The sequence below is a fragment of the Paroedura picta genome, chromosome 11 (genome assembly GCF_049243985.1).
Source record: "Paroedura picta isolate Pp20150507F chromosome 11, Ppicta_v3.0, whole genome shotgun sequence".
NCBI classification, from domain to species: domain Eukaryota; kingdom Metazoa; phylum Chordata; class Lepidosauria; order Squamata; family Gekkonidae; genus Paroedura; species Paroedura picta.
Window position 1 is genome coordinate 5434817 of NC_135379.1, and position 17456 is coordinate 5452272.

Here is a 17456-nt window from a genome sequence, read left to right on the forward strand (position 1 = left end):
AAATGGGCAGCTGATGCCTTCCCTGGCATGGAGGTGAATAGCAACACCTGAAAAATAACATCGCAGGAAGCCTCTAAGGAAGGGGCGGGGCATGTTTCTCCAAATTCCTTGGCAAGCTTATTTCCCGGATCACTTTTTAGCAGCCAATAGCACCCTAGCCTTTTAAATACAACTTTCCACAGGTGCATTCTATTCAGTCACTCTTTTGCAGGTATGTTGCTGGAACGCTCCCTTTCCCAGGAATGCCAAATCTGCACCAGACGGGAGCATCTCGCTTGGGCTCGATGCGGGCGTCAGCATCGGATGGGGTTGGGCAGATGCTGAGCCCCCCCCCCCCTCCTGCTGTGGAATAATTATTTTCCTTTTCTCAAAGCTCGCAAAGTTCACACTGGGAGAACAGCAATTTTATGCCGAAGGATTATTTGATAAGAGAAACGCCCGCTAAGCTCTCGCCAGGGGGCCGAGGGACACGTCCCGCTCTCTTCATTAACGGCAAATTAGTGGGCATCAAGAAGATTTTTTAAAAATTTGTGCAGGTCATGGGCACAACAAGAATAGGTCTCGCGGGCCTTGCGGAAGGCAAGGTAGGAGAAGACTGTGGACTGGGAGTGCCTAATGCCCGTGTGCAATGATTCCCATTGTTCCCGGGGGGGGGGAATCCCCGGGCGTTCTTTGTACCTTGTTCTCCCCCAGACTGGAAGCTTGTGGCAGCACCTGCTGCAGACAGTTCTGGCTGGACAAAGGCCAGCGGCCACGGTTATTAAATTGCGCTTCGAATGAAATCGCTGGCAGCAGGTTTATTTTCGTCTCTGGCTTTGTACGAAGTAATAAGAGGAACGAAGAAAGCAAACGTCTGTTGGATTTCTCTTGACCAAAGTAAGCAAACTGAAACAGAAAATGGAAGAGTTGTTGGAGAAGGAGAAGGAGAAGGAGAAGGAGAAGGAGAAGGAGAAGGAGAAGAAGGAGAAGAAGGAGAAAACGAAGGAGAAGGAGAAGGAGAAGGAGAAGGAGAAGGAGAAGGAGGAGGAGGAGAAGAGAAGAAGGAGAAGAAGGAGAAGGGGAAGGGGAAGGGGAAGGGGAAGGAGAAGGAGAAGGAGAAGGGGAAGGAGAAGAAGAAGAAGGAGAAGAAGAAGAAGAAGGAGAAGGAGAAGAAGAAGACTACCCAAAAGAGCCTCAAAGTGGCTTCCTATCGCTTTCCCTTCCTCTCCCCACAACAGACACACTGTGGGGTAGGTGGGGCTGAGAGAGCTCTGGGAGAACTGTGACTAGCCAAGGTCAGGAGGAGAGGAGTCAGGGTGTAGTTAGGGTGTCGTTAGGGGAGAAGTGGCACATGCCAAAGGGGAAAGGGCCCCAGTGAGACTCGGCTGCCCAGAGCCTGGGAAAACCTGGAAACGGCCTTGTTCGGTTTGCATCAGAGATGCTCATTCATGCCTGACTACAGCAAATCTCATTGCTAATCTGCTGTGTGTCTCTCTGGAAGCGGATATGGGGGCATTACGGGATCTTTAAAAAGAAATAACTGGAGGCAGCAGCTCATCGGTTAGCATCTGGCTGCTCTCCAAATGTCCATCCCTCATATAACCAGCTTTCTCTCCTGGGCAGCGGAAAATCAGAAAAGCGCTATTGCAGAGAGATGGCTAATGCAATCCAATAATACAAAGGGAAGAGTCGCAGACACGCTCCGGCGCGGCCCACTTGAGAACAGCGTGACCCTGGAGGAGACTGCCACTGTGCCTGAATGGGCTTTCATCTCGCCGCAATATTTAGTATGCGTCCTGGGGCAGCTACAAGACGCTCTGCCACACCCTGCGTTCTGGCTGCAGCTCAAACAGAACTGGACGGCAGAGAAGCGAATCTCACCTCTCACGTGTGAGCCTGTCTGACAGCAGGGAAAACCAAGCTCCGTTGGTAGCTCTGTTGGTCTGCAGTACAAGAGAGCAGGATTCGAGTCCGGGGTCACCTTAAAGACCGACAAGATTTCCAGGGGATAAACTTTCAAGAGTCTTTGGTGGGGGTTTTGACTCTCAAAAGTTTATACCCTGGAAATCCTGTTCCATTCAAATCTTGCTTCTACGTCTGAAGGAAGGAAGGAAGGAAGGAAGGAAGGAAGGAAGGAAGGAAGGAAGGAAGGAAGGAAGGAAGGAAGGAAGGAAGGAAGGAAGGAAGGAAGGAAGGAAGGAAGGAAGGAGCCGACTGACCAAACCACATCATATTGCAATTAGGTGCATGGGCTTACATACCATTTTCAAAGTTCTTGTGACAGTGCCAGATTTTCTTAAAAGACGGTTACGTTTCACAACATGAAGAAATCCTTTTTTGTTCTCCAGGCTGCTCAGCCTGTTCTACGCAAAAGAGCCAAGTGACAGGATCCCAGGATAAAGAGGGCAGGTCATGAAGCGTTTTCCTGCACTCCTCATGGGAGCCTGGCTTGGGCCCAAACAGTTACTAAAACAACAGTGCTGGGTACGAGCTTGAGCTCAATTTAAGGCAGACGTTTTGGACACAAACGAGCTCCCCAGAAGCAGGCAGAGTTCAATGTTTAACATTTCACAACTTTCCTCAGCCCTCGGGCTACACCCCAGTGTCAAGGCTCTGTTTGCACAAAATAAGGAAGCGCTCCGTCTGGCTTTCCCTTTCTAGGGCTCAGCCGTTCACTGGCAGCCACACACTGTACAGGCCCTGTGGAACGTCCTGCCTCAAGAAATGGGAAATTCTCTAGGCTTGTGTAGGTTCTGGAAGACATATAAAACGGCTTTATCTGGCAGGTCCTTTGCAGATGTTTCCTGAAAGGCATTCTGAGTTTTGTAATTCCATTGCTTTGATCACCGTTTTATCCTTTTTGAAAAACATCACTGGACTGTCAGTCAAGCGAGCTATGGATTCTGTAATTCGGCTGGCTAGATCGCCATCCTACCCCCTTTTGAAAAATATCACCAAACAGTCGATAAAGCCAGACTCGTTTTTGGAATTCGATCGTTCCGATCGCCACCTTCTCCTGAAAGATATCATCGGAATGCCGATAAAGTGAGATACACGGTTTGAGGATTCAAAGGTTCAGAATACTCTCGCCTCCGGTGTGCAGATAATGAAAATAAGAGCTTGCCTAAGAAATGAATCAGTTCAAGACCTTGAACAGGAAAGACTCAAAATGCTGCTACATGATATGAACTCCTTCTTCCTCCGTAAAATTGAGAAAAACAGCACCTCTGTCCAAAAGTCCCTTTCTTCAGCTCTCTCTCTCACCCACGTGCACGGAAAGACAGTTGCCGATTTTCGGATAACACCCACTAACATTTTGTCAATTTGAGGTATCAAGGGACTTTTCTCACACAAAATGACACAGGGAGTAAGGGAAGGGCCTTTTGTAAGAATTGAGCAGTTTGGCTGGAGGAAGAAGAGAAAGAAGAGGAAGACTGGTTCTTATACCTCGCTTCTCACTACCCAAAGGAGACTCAAAGCGGCTTACGGTCGCCTTCCCTTCCTCTCCTCTAAGAGACACCTTGTGAGGCAGGTGAGGCTGAGAGAGCCCAGAGAGAACTGTGACTCACCTGACATCACCCAGCAGTCCTCGTGTGTCCCAAAGCGGCTTACACAACAAGCACCCTGTGAGGGAGGTGGGACTGAGAGAGCTCTGACAGGACTGTTCTGTGAGGACAACACTATCAAGACTGTGGCAAGCTCAAGGTTGCCCAGCTGGCTGCATGTGGAGGAGGAGGGGGGAATTGAACCTGGTTCTCCAGATTAGAGGCCGCCCCTTTTAACCACTACACCAAGTTGCCTTATGATATAATGCGCTTGCACACAAGCTAAATAGCACACTTCTGATGCACTTTGCAGTTGATTTTACTACCTGAATTGGCACAATCCCCTTACAAGCAGTCACTGCAGTGAATTGAAACGTCATTCTTGAGCACTAGTGCAGGTGGGGGTCCCCGAGGGAGCTCGATCTGCAAAAGGCTCCATGTGCCAGGAGACGCCGCTACAACATGATTTAGTTTTAAAATTACCAGGTAAATCAGAGCTGATGGGGGAAGGGACATGCCCTGCAGTCCACAGTCTGGCCTTAATCAGGCTCACATTTCATGATTTCATTTACCCAAATATTATCAGCCACTGTAAGGAAATATTAAGTGGCCCGAAAGAAGCGCCAACCCCATCCCCAGGGAGGGCAGCTCTAGGTAGGGGAGGGTGGACACAGCAGCCTCCGAGGGAGGCCGTTCGCTTGGGCCTTGTGGGGTGGGAAACGGCCAAGAGGTCTGACACCACATTCTCCATCTCCCACCTGCAGCTCCGGCCTCCCCACAGGAGAGGATGCGAGCAGCGCAGGAGACACCGTGCCCGGCGTTTCCAGGAGGCCCAGCTTCCAAACCCGGCCCAGTCCCACTCCCTCCCCTCCTCTCACGCCTGACGTGGAAGTGTCTGGCCGAGCTTGTTAGCTTTGTTCCCGAGTCCGTCTCTCTCCCCCAGCGAGCGCCGCAAGACCGTGCATGATTGGACCTGACAAGGCTTTCCACCGCGGCGACAACAACAGTGTCGCACATGGAGCAGAAGGAGGCACCAGAGTTCCAGTCACAGGTGGCAGGTTGTTCTGATGTGGCCACAGAAGCTTCGTGGGACTGTCAACCCATGGAAGGCCTCCCCTTCACAGGTTCTTTTTTTTTTGGGAGGGGGGGGGGAAGTGCAAACTCATGGTTTAGCTCAAACTAGCTAAACTCCATTTGAGTTTAGCCTACGCTAGATTGTGCAGTGACTCCCCTTGAGGTCCGCAGATCCTGCAACCCAACTGCTGTGCAGGATTATTATTATTATTATTATTATTATTATTATTATTATTATTATTATTATTATTATTTAATTTTTAGACCGCCCTTCTCCCAATAGGTCTCAGGGCGGTTTACAACATAAATAGTTAAAACACAATAAAATCCCCATAAAAACCCCAATTAAAAGTTACATATAACATATAGCGGCGGTGGTCACAATTCTGATCTTAGTTCAGCCTGGTGGACAGAATAATGTTCAGAAGAGGGTGGCACCAATACAGTAGATCTAACCATGATCTCGATGTTAGAGATCTCAATATTGGAGGGGATCCTCTGATGGATTAGTGGGAGAGCTGCCCTGGCCTCAACCATATGCCTGACGGAAGAGCTCCGTCTTACAGGCCCTGCGGATTCCTTGGGACGTAAGGCCTGCTGCGATCAAGAGCACTTACTTTCAAGGAAGCCTGGGTCATTATCTATCGCAACCCCCCCCCCCTCCTGTTTACAATTCTTATTTGTCCTTGCAGAAGATCCCCTGAAAAGCAGAATCGTGTTCCCACCACAACTTACAGCACTGTTTTATGGTCATGGGAGGTGGGGGGAGCTTGATTATGGTCATGCAGGGGAGGGTGCTTGCCCCATGGCAATTCTCCCCCTCTTGATAAACAGAGGAGCAAGATGGGGTGGGGATGGCACAGACGGTGATGCTCTAGGACAGGGGTAGTCAAACTGCAGCCCTCCAGATGTCCATGGACTACAATTCACATGAGCAAACACTGGCAGGGGCCCATGGGAATTGTAGTCCATGGACATCTGGAGGGCCGCAGTTTGACTACCCCTGGTTTAGGGCTCAAGTGGCAAAGGTACTTCCCCTCCACAAACCCCGGATTGCCTAACCCAGAGCTGGCAACCTCTAGCACAGTTAGATTTTCAGGGTGGCATTTTGGTTTTTTTTTTTTTAGTTTGCAGGTTTTTCAACATGAAGCCAAACCAGAAATGCAGGAAGCAGATGTCGGGACAAGTCAATGCACACCAGGCTGGCCACCACGCGGTGTTTGTTTTAGGCCGTGCAGGAGCCGCACGCAGTCCCGAAGGCTGCCAAGCACTTATTGCAGGCCTGGATCGCTGTGACTTCTCAGAGGTAGCAGCATGACGGAGCCGCTGACTCAGGGTCCTGGCGCCCAGAACTGGGGCACCTGAAGGTTTACCTGGGACTTTGGGAGGGACGCAGACACACACGGAGCAATCCCAAATTATTCACCAGCATTCCCTACAGCAAGCGATGGGACGTAGGGGGCCGAGCCGCCAAAGCAGTAGAAGAGGTTTGTTCTGAATCGCAGCCAAAGGGTCTTGCCCTCCCCACCCCAGCAGGTCTCCAAGATATGCTCAGCTAGAGGAGGGCACGAAGAGGCGCATGCCCATGCCAGGCTTCTAGGAACTTACACAACGTTCAGTTTTTACAAGTTTGGTTTGGCGCAATGCCTTCCTTGCCAAGGAGCAGACAGAGAAACACGTAAGAAAGCGCCTCTGTTCAATTCTCCGCTCTGCCATGAGCATAGGGTTCCAGCTCTGGGTTGGGAAATACCTGGAGGTTTGGGGGTGGAGCCTGGGGGAAGGCGGGGCTTGAGATGGGGCGGGACCTCAACAGGGGCTTAATGCTAGAGAGTGTACCATTTCCTTCAGGGGAACTGAACTCCTCGTGCAGCCACCTGGGTGACCTTGGGCTAGTCACAGTTCTCTTAGGGCTGTTCTCATGGAGCAGTTCTCTTTGAGTTGTCTCACCCCAACTACCTCACAGGGTGTATCTTGTAGGGAAAAGAAGGAAATGGTGATTGTAAGTCACTTTGGGACTCCTTCGAATAGTGAAAAGCAGGGTATAAAAAACAGCTTCTTCTGACTAGGAAAAAAGACTCAAATCTCAATTTCTACTCAACTGCATCTGAAAAGGAGAGCTTTGGATCTCAAAAGTTTACCCTCTGAAACTCATGTTAGAGGAGGTAGGTGGTCTCTAAGGTGCTTATGAAACTGAATCTATTGGTTCTGATGCAGACTGACACACCAACCCCACTCCGAAACTGGACCTTTCCAAAGCACTCTACAAATTCAAAACAGTATGATCGAGAGCAGTTAACGTGGGCCTCAAAACATTGCTCAGCTAGCAGACCTGCTTTAAAAACATCTCCCCAGCCCAGGGATCGCTGGTCCCCCATTCTCCATCCCTCTTCTTTAGCACGGGAATTATCATGCAAGAGGGGGATCACTATGAAGATCAGCTCAACAGTCTTCTGGGAATACATGCTCCACATTGCTTGGAGATGCACATCAAAAGAACCGCATTAATGATTCACAATATCAGTGCGACGCATCAAGGCTTTCACAGATGCCGCTCCTTCTGTGGAGACTGGAATGTTTTATAGCAGGGGTAGTCAAACTGCGGCCCTCCAGATGTCCATGGACCACAATTCCCAGGAGCCCCTGCCAGCATTCGCGAATGCTGGCAGGGGCTTCTGGGAATTGTAGTCCATGGACATCTGGAGGGCGGCAGTTTGACTACCCCTGTTTTATAGCATCAGAAAGCCATCCCTGTATAGGCCCATTAAGCGCATTAACATCATCTGACCAAAACCTGCTTTGGATCCCCGGCTCAAAGGAAAAGGGACTGGCCTCAACCAAGCCCAAGGCCTTCTCAGCCTTGGCCCCAGTCTGGTGGAACACTCTGCCAAAGGAGACCAGGGCCCTGCGACACTCTGAAGAGTGGACCAGTTGGTCTGCAGTAGCAGCCAAAATTTGAGTCCAACAGCACCCTTAAGACCACAGTCTTATTCAAGGCGTGAGCTTCTGTGTGTATGCACACTTCCTCTGGATTCTCATATTCCGGAGATCTGGTTGGTCTTAAAAGAGCTACTTTAGGGAGCCAGTGTAGTGAAGTGCATAAGAGCAGCGACTTACAAACTGGAGAAGCGGGTTCGATTCCCCGCTCCTTCTCCACAAGCAGACATCTGGGGGACCATCGCTTTGAGACGCCCCCAGATGGTGGAAAGTACGGTATAAAAAAACAACAACTCTTCTTCTGGGCTCAGATCTTGCTCACCCTCTGAACGCTCCCTCCCTCCTTCCCACCCACCACACCTCTCGCCTGTCAGTCGAAGAATCCAGGAAGCATTCCACACCTGAATAATAAATAATCATGAAGCATGATCTCACCGTAACGACAACTCACACGAGAGAGGGGGAAGAAAAACAACTTCAAGGAAAGCTCGCTTGACAAGTACTCCAGAGCTGACAGGCACCACAGAAATCACACCCTTAGTAACAGCCAAGAAAGGGGGAGAGAGGGGGAACAGTCAATCTAAGTAGGCGTTGAGGACTAAATGTCAAGCAAAGAACGCATGGGGAAAAAAGTTCTCTTGTACAACCGCAGCAAAACATGGAGCCTCTTCGCAGGAGGGCAGGGATACGAGGAACACTCCATGTGCTGCGCTCACACCCATGTAGATCTGGCAATCTACGGCTTCCATTGGCCAAAGCAGGGGTAGTCAAACTGCAGCCCTCCAGATGTCCATGAACTACAATTCCCATGAGCCCCTGCCAGCGAATGCTGCAGTTTGACTACCCCTGGGCCAAAGCATCTGCCTCGTGGCCTCCCGGCACAGATACTGTGCTGTGAGTACCTACAGTGGCCTTGCACATGGTGGCAAATGACTCCCCATCATCACGTTACTGCAACCCCACTGAGATTCTTGCTTCTCTATAAGTTGCCTGGCTACATTCAGACAACCCATAACCCCCCTCCCAACCCAAGGCTAAGGATAAAGATGGGTGGGCATGTTAGTCTGTCTCTTACAAGGGAATTTCCAAGGAAGATTAGAAAGACAGCCTCCTGAATTGCCACTGATAATGACGCTCAAGACCATAAAACCACCTGGACTGAATCAGGACCTAGGTTTCCTGTCTCATTTCCAACGCTGATTTCCCCACACCTTCTACCCACATCACACCTACTCCATTCATGCCTACTACTGTCATTTGGCATCTGAAATCCCTCCACTCTCCAAGTTATGGCAGAAGGACACATGTTGCAGCTGTATCTGAAGAAGTGAGCAGTGACTCATGCAAACTCATCATCTGCCACAGATTTTGTTAGTCTTTATGGTGCGACTGGACTCTGTCTCTGTTACGGGGCATAGAGAACTTCTTTCCAATGTTTTACAGAAAGCGAGGTGAACAGTTGCCAGTAATCCAAGAAAGCACTCTTTGCAGAGTTATGCCAACGAACTAAAACTATCACACAGGCGTGACGTCCTCCCAGCAGGGCCAAACCCACTTTTGTTCCCAGAGGCATGTGCAGTTCTGACAACCAATTGGATAGGCAACAGTTGGATAGGCACCTAGATAAGGTTTCTCCGAGAAGCTGTGCAGCTAGCAAGAAAATCAGGGGTGGATCCTGAGCTGCTCTGTGCCTCCAGGTTCTCCAGCACAAGGAGGCAGCTAAGGAGATCCCCTTACTGGGTGAAAATGACACAGCAGAAGTCACGTCACCAGAAGCGCTCCAGAGACCTAACCGGCGATCCCCGACTTTGCTGAGCCACGCTTTATGCAGTTATCTCTCTCACCATCAACACTTCTGCACAGAGGAGGGGGAAGGAGTCGGGATTTCACCAGCAGCAAAACAGTGCAGTTTGCCTGCCAAGAAAAAGCAACATTGCTCCACATCTCCAGGAAGAACCAACTGAGGGGAAGATGTTTGACAACAAACTGAAAACAAATTGCTGGGTAGCAAATAAGCACCAACGATGTTCATTGTGAAACAGCGCGTCCATCGCATTTATGGAAAGAACTTTACGGATGTCAACTTCAAAATATTTATCTCCTGTCGGGGTATTTATGAGACCTGCGGGATTTGTCAGCTTTCCACAGGGCCTGTAAGACAGAGCTCTTCCGCCAGGCATGTGGTTGAGGCCAGAGTGGTACCCGGTGTTGTCAGCTGAGGATCTCTAGCTGGAATTAACAAAGTCCCTCGCTCCCAGAAGGAGAGAGAAAGACTCATGCTGAACAGGGCAGGGGGGCGGTAATATCTTATCGTCCGCCATCTGATATTACGCTATTGTTCTAATGGTGTTTTAATGGGTGATTTTAGGGGTGATTCCCAAAATTATGTTTTTTTTCTACACACGCAAGGATACTCTCAGGATATATGTAGAGAAGCACTACCTTGTCTATGGGTGGTAGAATCACAGTGCTTTTAGGGGCAACAGGAGGGAGAATTGGAACTCTTCCTCCTCCCTCCTCCCTCCCTGAGTCAAATTCGGAAGGGATTTTGCCAGCCCCACCCATGGCAACTAAAAGCTCTAAATACTGATTAAATTAAAAACCCCAATTAAACCTTCCTGTGCAAGCTTAATCAGGACTCCAAAAAAAGCCCTCCCAAACACAAAGGTCGAACAATCCACTCTGGAAAATGTGCCCGAGCTTTGCCAAGTTTCCATGGGAAGCAAATTCCTAAAATTGGAGAGAAGCCACCTAGAACATCTCTCAGTGTGCCCGTTCGGAGAGAAAGAGAGCCTGGTCCAGTACAACAAGTGCGGCCGGGAGGGCCCGATTAGACCTGATTCAAACACAGCAGGCCCCTCCCACTTCCCAGTGGCAGATTCCAGGATCTGCAAGACCCAGGTTTGCTGGGTGACCTTGGGCCGGTTACCCAATCTCAGCCTTTTAAATTGATTTTATTTGACCATTTCTCCCCTGCCTTTCTCCCCAATGGGGACCCAAGGCGGCCGACGTGATTCTCCTCTCCGCCATTTTAACTTCACAACAGCCCTGTGAAGTAGGTTAGCCTGGCAGTAGGGGACTGGCCCAAGAGCACCCATTGAGATCCATAGCAGAGTGGGGAGGACCTGAACTTGGGCCCCACGATCCTAGTCTGATGCTCTAACTCAGCCTTTCTCTACTTTTTACTATCAAGAAAACCCTGAAACGTCCTTCAGGCTTTGAGAAACCCCATAAGAGGCGCAATTGTGTAGAATAGGGTTGGGAAGCAGAGCTGAGGACACGCCCACCGGGGGCCCCTCCCCTCCCCACCCCCTCCAGGTCCATCACTGGCCATTTTGGAAGGCGTGGTTGGGCCAACATGACCATATATGGCCTTATCACCTGATAAATGTTTAACACATTTAAAATATGTATTAAAATTTGATTAATTCCCACCCATTCAGGAAACCCTTCCAGGGCTGGCGAGAAAGCCTGTTCAAGCTACAGGTCTTGTATTATTATGTGACCCCTGTGCATAACTCAGCCGTATGATAGATAAACAAATGCCACTACATCCCATAGGGCAGGATAATGCATGCTGGCTCTCTTTCGGCAAGGACAGCCTAAGTACCCTCTATCCCAGGGGTAGTCAAACTGCGGCCCTCCAGATGTCCATGGACTACAATTCCCATGAGCCCCTGCCAGCGAATGCTGGCAGGGGCTCATGGGAATTGTAGTCCATGGACATCTGGAGGGCCGCAGTTTGACTATTCCTACTCTATCCCCCTTCGCTCTCACACCCCCAGATCCCTTCTCTTGAGTGCAAGGGAAGCGGGATATCTGATACTGCAAGCCCTGCCCTGCCTTGCCCTCAGCTAGAGCCCTCTCCCCCAAGAAGCATGCACAGCAGAGAACGAACTTCCCCAAGAGCGTTTGTTGTCGTTCAGGGGCAGGAAGCACGTGGACGCCACCATGCTGACTCATCGCCGTAGCCCCACCACAACTGTGACTCCAACCTGCCGTCTTTGCAAGGAGGGCAGTCAACGAAGCACGAGGGCACACGCAGCAAAGAGAGGCCTCCTTCACAACATGATCGGGGCCAGCCCTCAATGTGAAAACTGGCACCATTTCCTAGCCAAGGTGCTTAGCGTGATGCGGGACTCACAGGTCAGCCTCGTCCACTCAAAAGGGCCTTGGGCCGAAATTAGTGCCATAAACGAGTTGCCCTCCTCCAGTCATCTTCCCAAATTCAGAGCAACACAAAAGCCATTTCAAAAGAACAGGTTTCTCCTCTCCCCGCATCTACCCTCCAGTGTGTGTTTGTGTCAAGCGGAGAGCCTCATTTGCGCTAATGACGGTGCCCTGAAACCCACAGGGAGATAGCCACTAATTGACACAGAGACAGGCGCCTGTGATCTGGTTTGCACAGCGTCAGGTTACGGCACATGGACTGCCACTATGCACGTCTGCCTGTCGAATGGCAGTCATGCCTAGGCGTTCACATGGTAACTGGCAAGAATCAAAGGTTCACAAAGCTAGCCCAAATCCCCAGCGTGGATTGTCGGTGGCGATTGTCTTCCGGCTCTTTGCCAAAATGTACGGTCTGGAGATAAGCAGGCATGCTTTCTTCTCAGGCCACACCCCCCTCCCCAGCACTCCACTTATTAATCAGCAATATCTGATCTGCAGGTAGGCAGGCGAAGAAACTGAGCTTGTTCCCAGATAGCAAAGAACCTTATGGGCAGGACCCCCAAATTACATCTGAACATGCTCCACTTCAGAAATCCGACTCCCTTCTTTACGACCCACCAAGGCACTCTGCCCCCCTAGCTGGACCAACCTAACTCTGGAACGGCCTCTCCAAGGAGGTTCACCCGTCTCCCTCCATTTCGGTGCTGTTGTTGCTGTCCTGCTTGGTCTTTCCCCCCTCTAATTGTTATTGGACCTCTTCCCTGGTTGTGTTTGCTGTTCTCTCTTGTTTGCATGTTTCACTGCAGTGTCCAAATATTTTGTATGTTTCAAACACTTCTTAACCTTTAAGTCTTCAGCAGAGCAGAAGAGAGACCAGTTTTTAAAGTCGGAGATCAGAAACAGATTTGAACAACAACAACACACACAATCCTTTAAGTATGACACCGCAAAAACGCTTGTTTTTGGAACTGGGGGCACCTCACATCGCTAGGGAGATGGGCCCAGCATTGGCCGTCAGCAGTCCGAGGCAGCAGTCGGTGTGGAAGGCTTTTCCAGGGGTTGTCTGGGCAAGCGACTAGCAAAGGCGGGTAGCCACTGCCTGCCTCTGAGTCGCCACTGGCATCCAAGTCCCAGCCTGGGCCGGCCCTGCTCGGCTTCCCAGAGCCGGCGTGTCTGGCCCATCCAGACCATTCTGCGCAGGTTAGATAATGCACTTTCCATGCGCGTTTGCAGTCTGCAAGATCTGCTTCTGGAGTCTGATGAAAGAGCCTCATCCCACGTGCGCGCTGCTCTTCAGGAGCAGATTCTCCTGTTCCAGCGGCAAAGGTGGGAGGGGCTCGGGCGAAACAGGGAAACCTGCTCGGAAAGTGGATTGCGGGTACATCGCCCGACGTGCGCCCTTTGAAGGCACTTGGGAAGTAGACGCTCCTGTTGCGCACGGGGAAATCCAGCCGCAGACCACCCACCCCCCAAGGGGCGCTATCCAGCTCCCCCCCCCCCCAGCACAGGGGGCCCGACGGGCCACCCAAGCGCCGGATTGTGGCCCGCCGTTCCGCAGCCCGCCGCTCTCTCCCCAGGGCCCCCGGCGGCGGCGGGTGGGGGGCGCATCCCTCCCCCCTCCGTGGCTGAGGCTGGCGGGGAGCGGCGCACTCCCTCCCTCCCTCCCTCACTCACCGGGATGTGGACGCGCAGCATGCGCTTCTTGGGGCCGGAGCTCTTCTTGGCGCCGCCGCCGCCCGCCGCCTCGTTCTTCTTGGCGTCCATGGCCGTGCTGCCCATGGCTCGACGCCGCCTGCCTCCGCCCCGCGCACCTCTGGCCAGGCCCGACCGGGACAGCCGACAGCGAGCGAGCGAGGAGGGGCAGGGGCAGGGGCGGGGCGGGGCGGGGCGGGCGGGGGAGGGAGGGAGGGAGAGAGGGAGGGGGCGGCGCAGGCCGCGGGGCAGGGGAACGCCCGCCGCCCGAGGGGGCGCAACAGTTGCCTCCCGCTCCGGGAGGGAGGGAGGGAGGGCGCGGGGGCCGCCAGCGAAGAGCCGAGCCTCCCGCGGGCAGTGCAGTGCAGCGCCGGGCCGGGCCGGGCCGGGCCGGGGGGGCGTCGTCGGGCGCTGCAGCCCAGCGGGCTCTCCTCCCAGCAGCGGCCGCCGGCGAGCTCGGGCTCCCTTTCCGGGCGGGCGGGCGCCTCGCTCCCTGCTGCTGCTGCTGCTGCTGCGGCTCCTTGGCGGGCTCGGGGCGGCGGCGGAGCAGGAAGTGCCGAAATCTCGCCTGGCAACTTTCTCCGCCGAGCCGAGGCGGAGGAGGCGGAGGCGCCCCCTGCCCGCTCTCTCGCCCGGCGCCTCCCAAGGTCGCGGCGAGCCCCCTGCCGGCTCAGCCCGCTACGGCCAGCGCATCCCCGCAGCCTCCGGCGCGAGCCCTGCCCCGCGGGGGGGGGGGGTCCTCCGGGCTCTTCTTCCGCGCGGCTCAAGGGCGACCGAGGGGCTCGGAGAGGGGCGGGGGCGGAGGCGAGGCCGGGCGTGGGCCATTTGCCGGGCTGATTGCATTGCTTTGCTTTGCATTGCTTGCACATTGTGGGGTTCGGGTGCAATCGGCGACAGAGTGCTCCGAGAGACTTAGCCGTGGATTTCTGCAGTTTACGCTGGAGTAATTCTGCACAGGCAGCGTTTCGGCCGGACTAAATCTTCCGGGGGGGGGGGAGGGATTGCGTTGAGAGCGCCTCTCCCGCCTCCGGGCCCGTGGGCGGACACAGTTGCGAAATTCGCCGCTTTTAGAATAACAACCTTCCCGCTGCAAGAAACTCCGGCCGTCGCTAGGTGGCGCTATCGGCAGCTCGCGAGATCCGAAGGGGCTCCGGTGGCAGCGAAAGCGAAAGAAGAAACGAAACGAAAGAAGCGTTTTCTTCGCGGATTTTCTACACTGTCAAGGTCCAGTTGTTGGTTGTTGCCTTTAAAGACTGGCACGTTTTCGAAAGGGCAAAACAGCCATAAGCTGGGAATTATCCTGTCGTGCCCAATGCCCTGGCGTCTCTGACACGTCCTCTGGGATGAATCGCGTTTAATCCTGCGGCCCGGAACAAAAAGCATCCAGCTTTCAATTGCATGAACCTTGGGAACCAGATGTTACCGACGTTGGGGAAAGCAAACTAGAAACACACTTGACAAATTATTTTACAGTCCAAGCTATTTATTTGGAGGGCGCTAGATTGGGAGCCTGGGGTACATCCCCCAGGATCTAGAAAGGCTGCAGGCAGCTGTTAGGGAACTCCCCAGCAGGGGCACCTCTCATGGCAGGGAGCTGCAGCCTCCAAGCCTCAGAGGGAAGCAAAAGGAAGGGGTGATCAGGGGTAGGGGCTAGAAGGTGATTGGCTGGCCACTGGACAGACAGGCAAACTTGTTGGAGGAGGAGGCACTTAGGGGTGGGACATCCACCCTGAATGGGTGTTAAGTGCTTGGCACTTAAGCCATGAGACGCACTCCTCCTCCAACCCCTTACCAGAAATATTAAGTAGAACCGATAAGAGAAAGTGAATAGGGTGTGTTGAAAAACTTCAAAGGATGGGCTACTCCTCCAAACCATCATTGGCCATTTGCAGGAGAGAAGCAGTCGACATGACCCTATAAGGCCATAAAGTTAAAGGTATCCCCTATGCAAGCACCAGGTCATGTCTGACCCTTGGGGTGACGTCCTCTAGCGTTTTCATGGCAGACTCAATACGGGGTGGTCTGCCAGTGCCTTCCCCAGTCATGACCGTTTACCCCCCAGCAGCAAGCTGGGTGCTCATTTTACCAACCTTGGAAGGATGGAAGGCTGAGTCAACCTTGAGCCGGCTGCTGGGATCGAACTTCCAACCTCATGGTCAGAGCTTCAGACAGCATATCAGCTGCCTTACCACCCTGTGCTACAAGAGGCTCCTTGTGTGGTCATATCACCCAATAAATGTTTAACAAATTTTAAAATATAAAAAAAATTAACTGCCACCCATTCAGGAAACCCTGTGCCATGAAGGGTTTTGTGAAAGCATGTTGCAATCTGATCTGGGGACAGCTGTTCCCGCAGAATTTCTATCTGCTAATAAGGAATCCATGATTTATTATCCATGACGCACTCCTTCAGTTTTCCACTTGCATCGGTCTAGATGAACATGGTCTGCATTCTTCCAGGAAGATTACTTCCCTCCAAGGCTAATTCTTGAGCTGCCAGCGATGGCTCCAGAGTTTCAGAAAGACTCCGTTTCAACTTCCAACAGGTTGGATTTGTAACGCTGATCCCGGGCTGCGCTCCTGGGAATTTCGGCTGCGCCAACAAAGCGAGACGCAATAAACCAAATATTATGACTCCCAAAGCAGGTCAATAATTAGCTTCCGTGTACTTCCAGCTTGGGCGGTGCCTGACAAGGATGTGCGTTAATATATAATTAATCGACTTTCGATGGCGTCTGTTTGGAGAAGAGTCAAGAGGCAACATTGTTTGTTTATTTAACTTTTACCCCGTCCTATCTCAACAGGCTCAGGGCAAATCGCAACATCATTGAAATCACGTAAGTTCCAAAATAAACTCGTGAGTCCAAGTGGGAGGGCTCTTTGGAGCTTCCAGTTTCACCAGCTCTTCATCTGGGTGAGAGCAAAGATTACAGAACAAAGTGGGTCTTAAAGGTGCCGCTGGACTCTAAACCTGTCCTGCTGCTTCAGACCAGCATGATGACCCACTTGAATCTATCCTCATAGATTAGAGCTCATCTCCAGACAGTGAGGCCAGTCCCCCTGGAGAAAATGGGTGCTTTGCAGGGTGGACACTGGGGCATTGCACCCAACCAAGGGCCCTGTCCTCCCCGGGCCCCCCCTCCCGCAAATCCCCAGGAGTTCCTCAACCTGGAGCTGCCAACCCTACACCTCAATGGCCAGGGGGGGGGGGGATCTAGACACCCTGGAAGGGCAGTTTTCCATGTGCTTGTCCAAGATTTCTGAGCCCATCAATGGCCGTGCAGGAGAATGGATAGGCAATGCTATTTTAACCTCCCCCAGCCTTGCAACGCACACTGGAGTTGGGTGCAGGAATGCAATCCCAATTCATCTTTCCTGCGCACGCGCATCCCATCCCTGCGTCCCCAGCTTCCTTCCACCGTACTGGATTCTCTTGCACTCGAGGACAAGGCGGCTTTAGGCTGGCAGTTCTGACTGACATGCCTCGTAATTAATGTTTGCTCCCACACGGATGTCTTAGTGCTTGGCACCTGAACCGATGTCAGCAAGGGCCTTCTGCCAGCAGCGAGAGTTACCTGCAGGGCTTGGACGGGGAAGCTGATTGGCTGATAGCACAGGAGGAACCTTCAGACTGGGCAGGTTTCAAAACCGCCCCAAAGACAAGACTCAGGGAAAGCCAAGCGAAGGCTGCTCTTTCCAGCATCATCATGGTGGAGCCAGCAATCACCCTGTCTCTGGAGCAGACCCAAGAGGAGGCTGACCAGCAGAGGCGGCACAGGGAAACCTGAGACCGTGAATAAAAGGCTCCTGGCAGCTGTGCCGAAACCACAGCCTGCCTGGGTGGTTCTGTCAGGGAACGCAGGAGGTGGCAGGAGTTGCCCTGAGAGGCTGGACCGCAAACTTGGGGACAACAAACGTATTCTGCTCGCTGGGAGCACAGTCGGAAGGGGGAGTTGGACGGGGGATCTTGGCTTCCCAAAATCTCCAACAAGCAGTCTTTGAATTCTGAGAGCAGAACCTGGAAGTTGTCCAGATCCCAGCAGGCTCAAGCGGGATTGTGGT

At 52.5% G+C, this 17456-nt stretch overlaps 1 protein-coding gene across 2 annotated transcripts in view; it reads right to left on the minus strand.

Moving 5' to 3' along the window:
* The window catches only part of PRKAG2 (protein kinase AMP-activated non-catalytic subunit gamma 2), a 138748-nt gene extending 125195 nt beyond the window's left edge, over window positions 1-13553 (minus strand). The window contains exon 1 of one of the 2 annotated variants that reach the window (XM_077302819.1): window positions 13377-13553. In XM_077302819.1, the coding sequence (XP_077158934.1) occupies window positions 13377-13481 (105 nt within the window). In that variant the 5' untranslated portion in view covers window positions 13482-13553. The remainder of the gene's footprint in view (window positions 1-13376) is intronic. The other variant, XM_077302820.1, reaches the window with a different exon arrangement.
* Between the last annotated feature and the right edge of the window lie 3903 nt (window positions 13554-17456).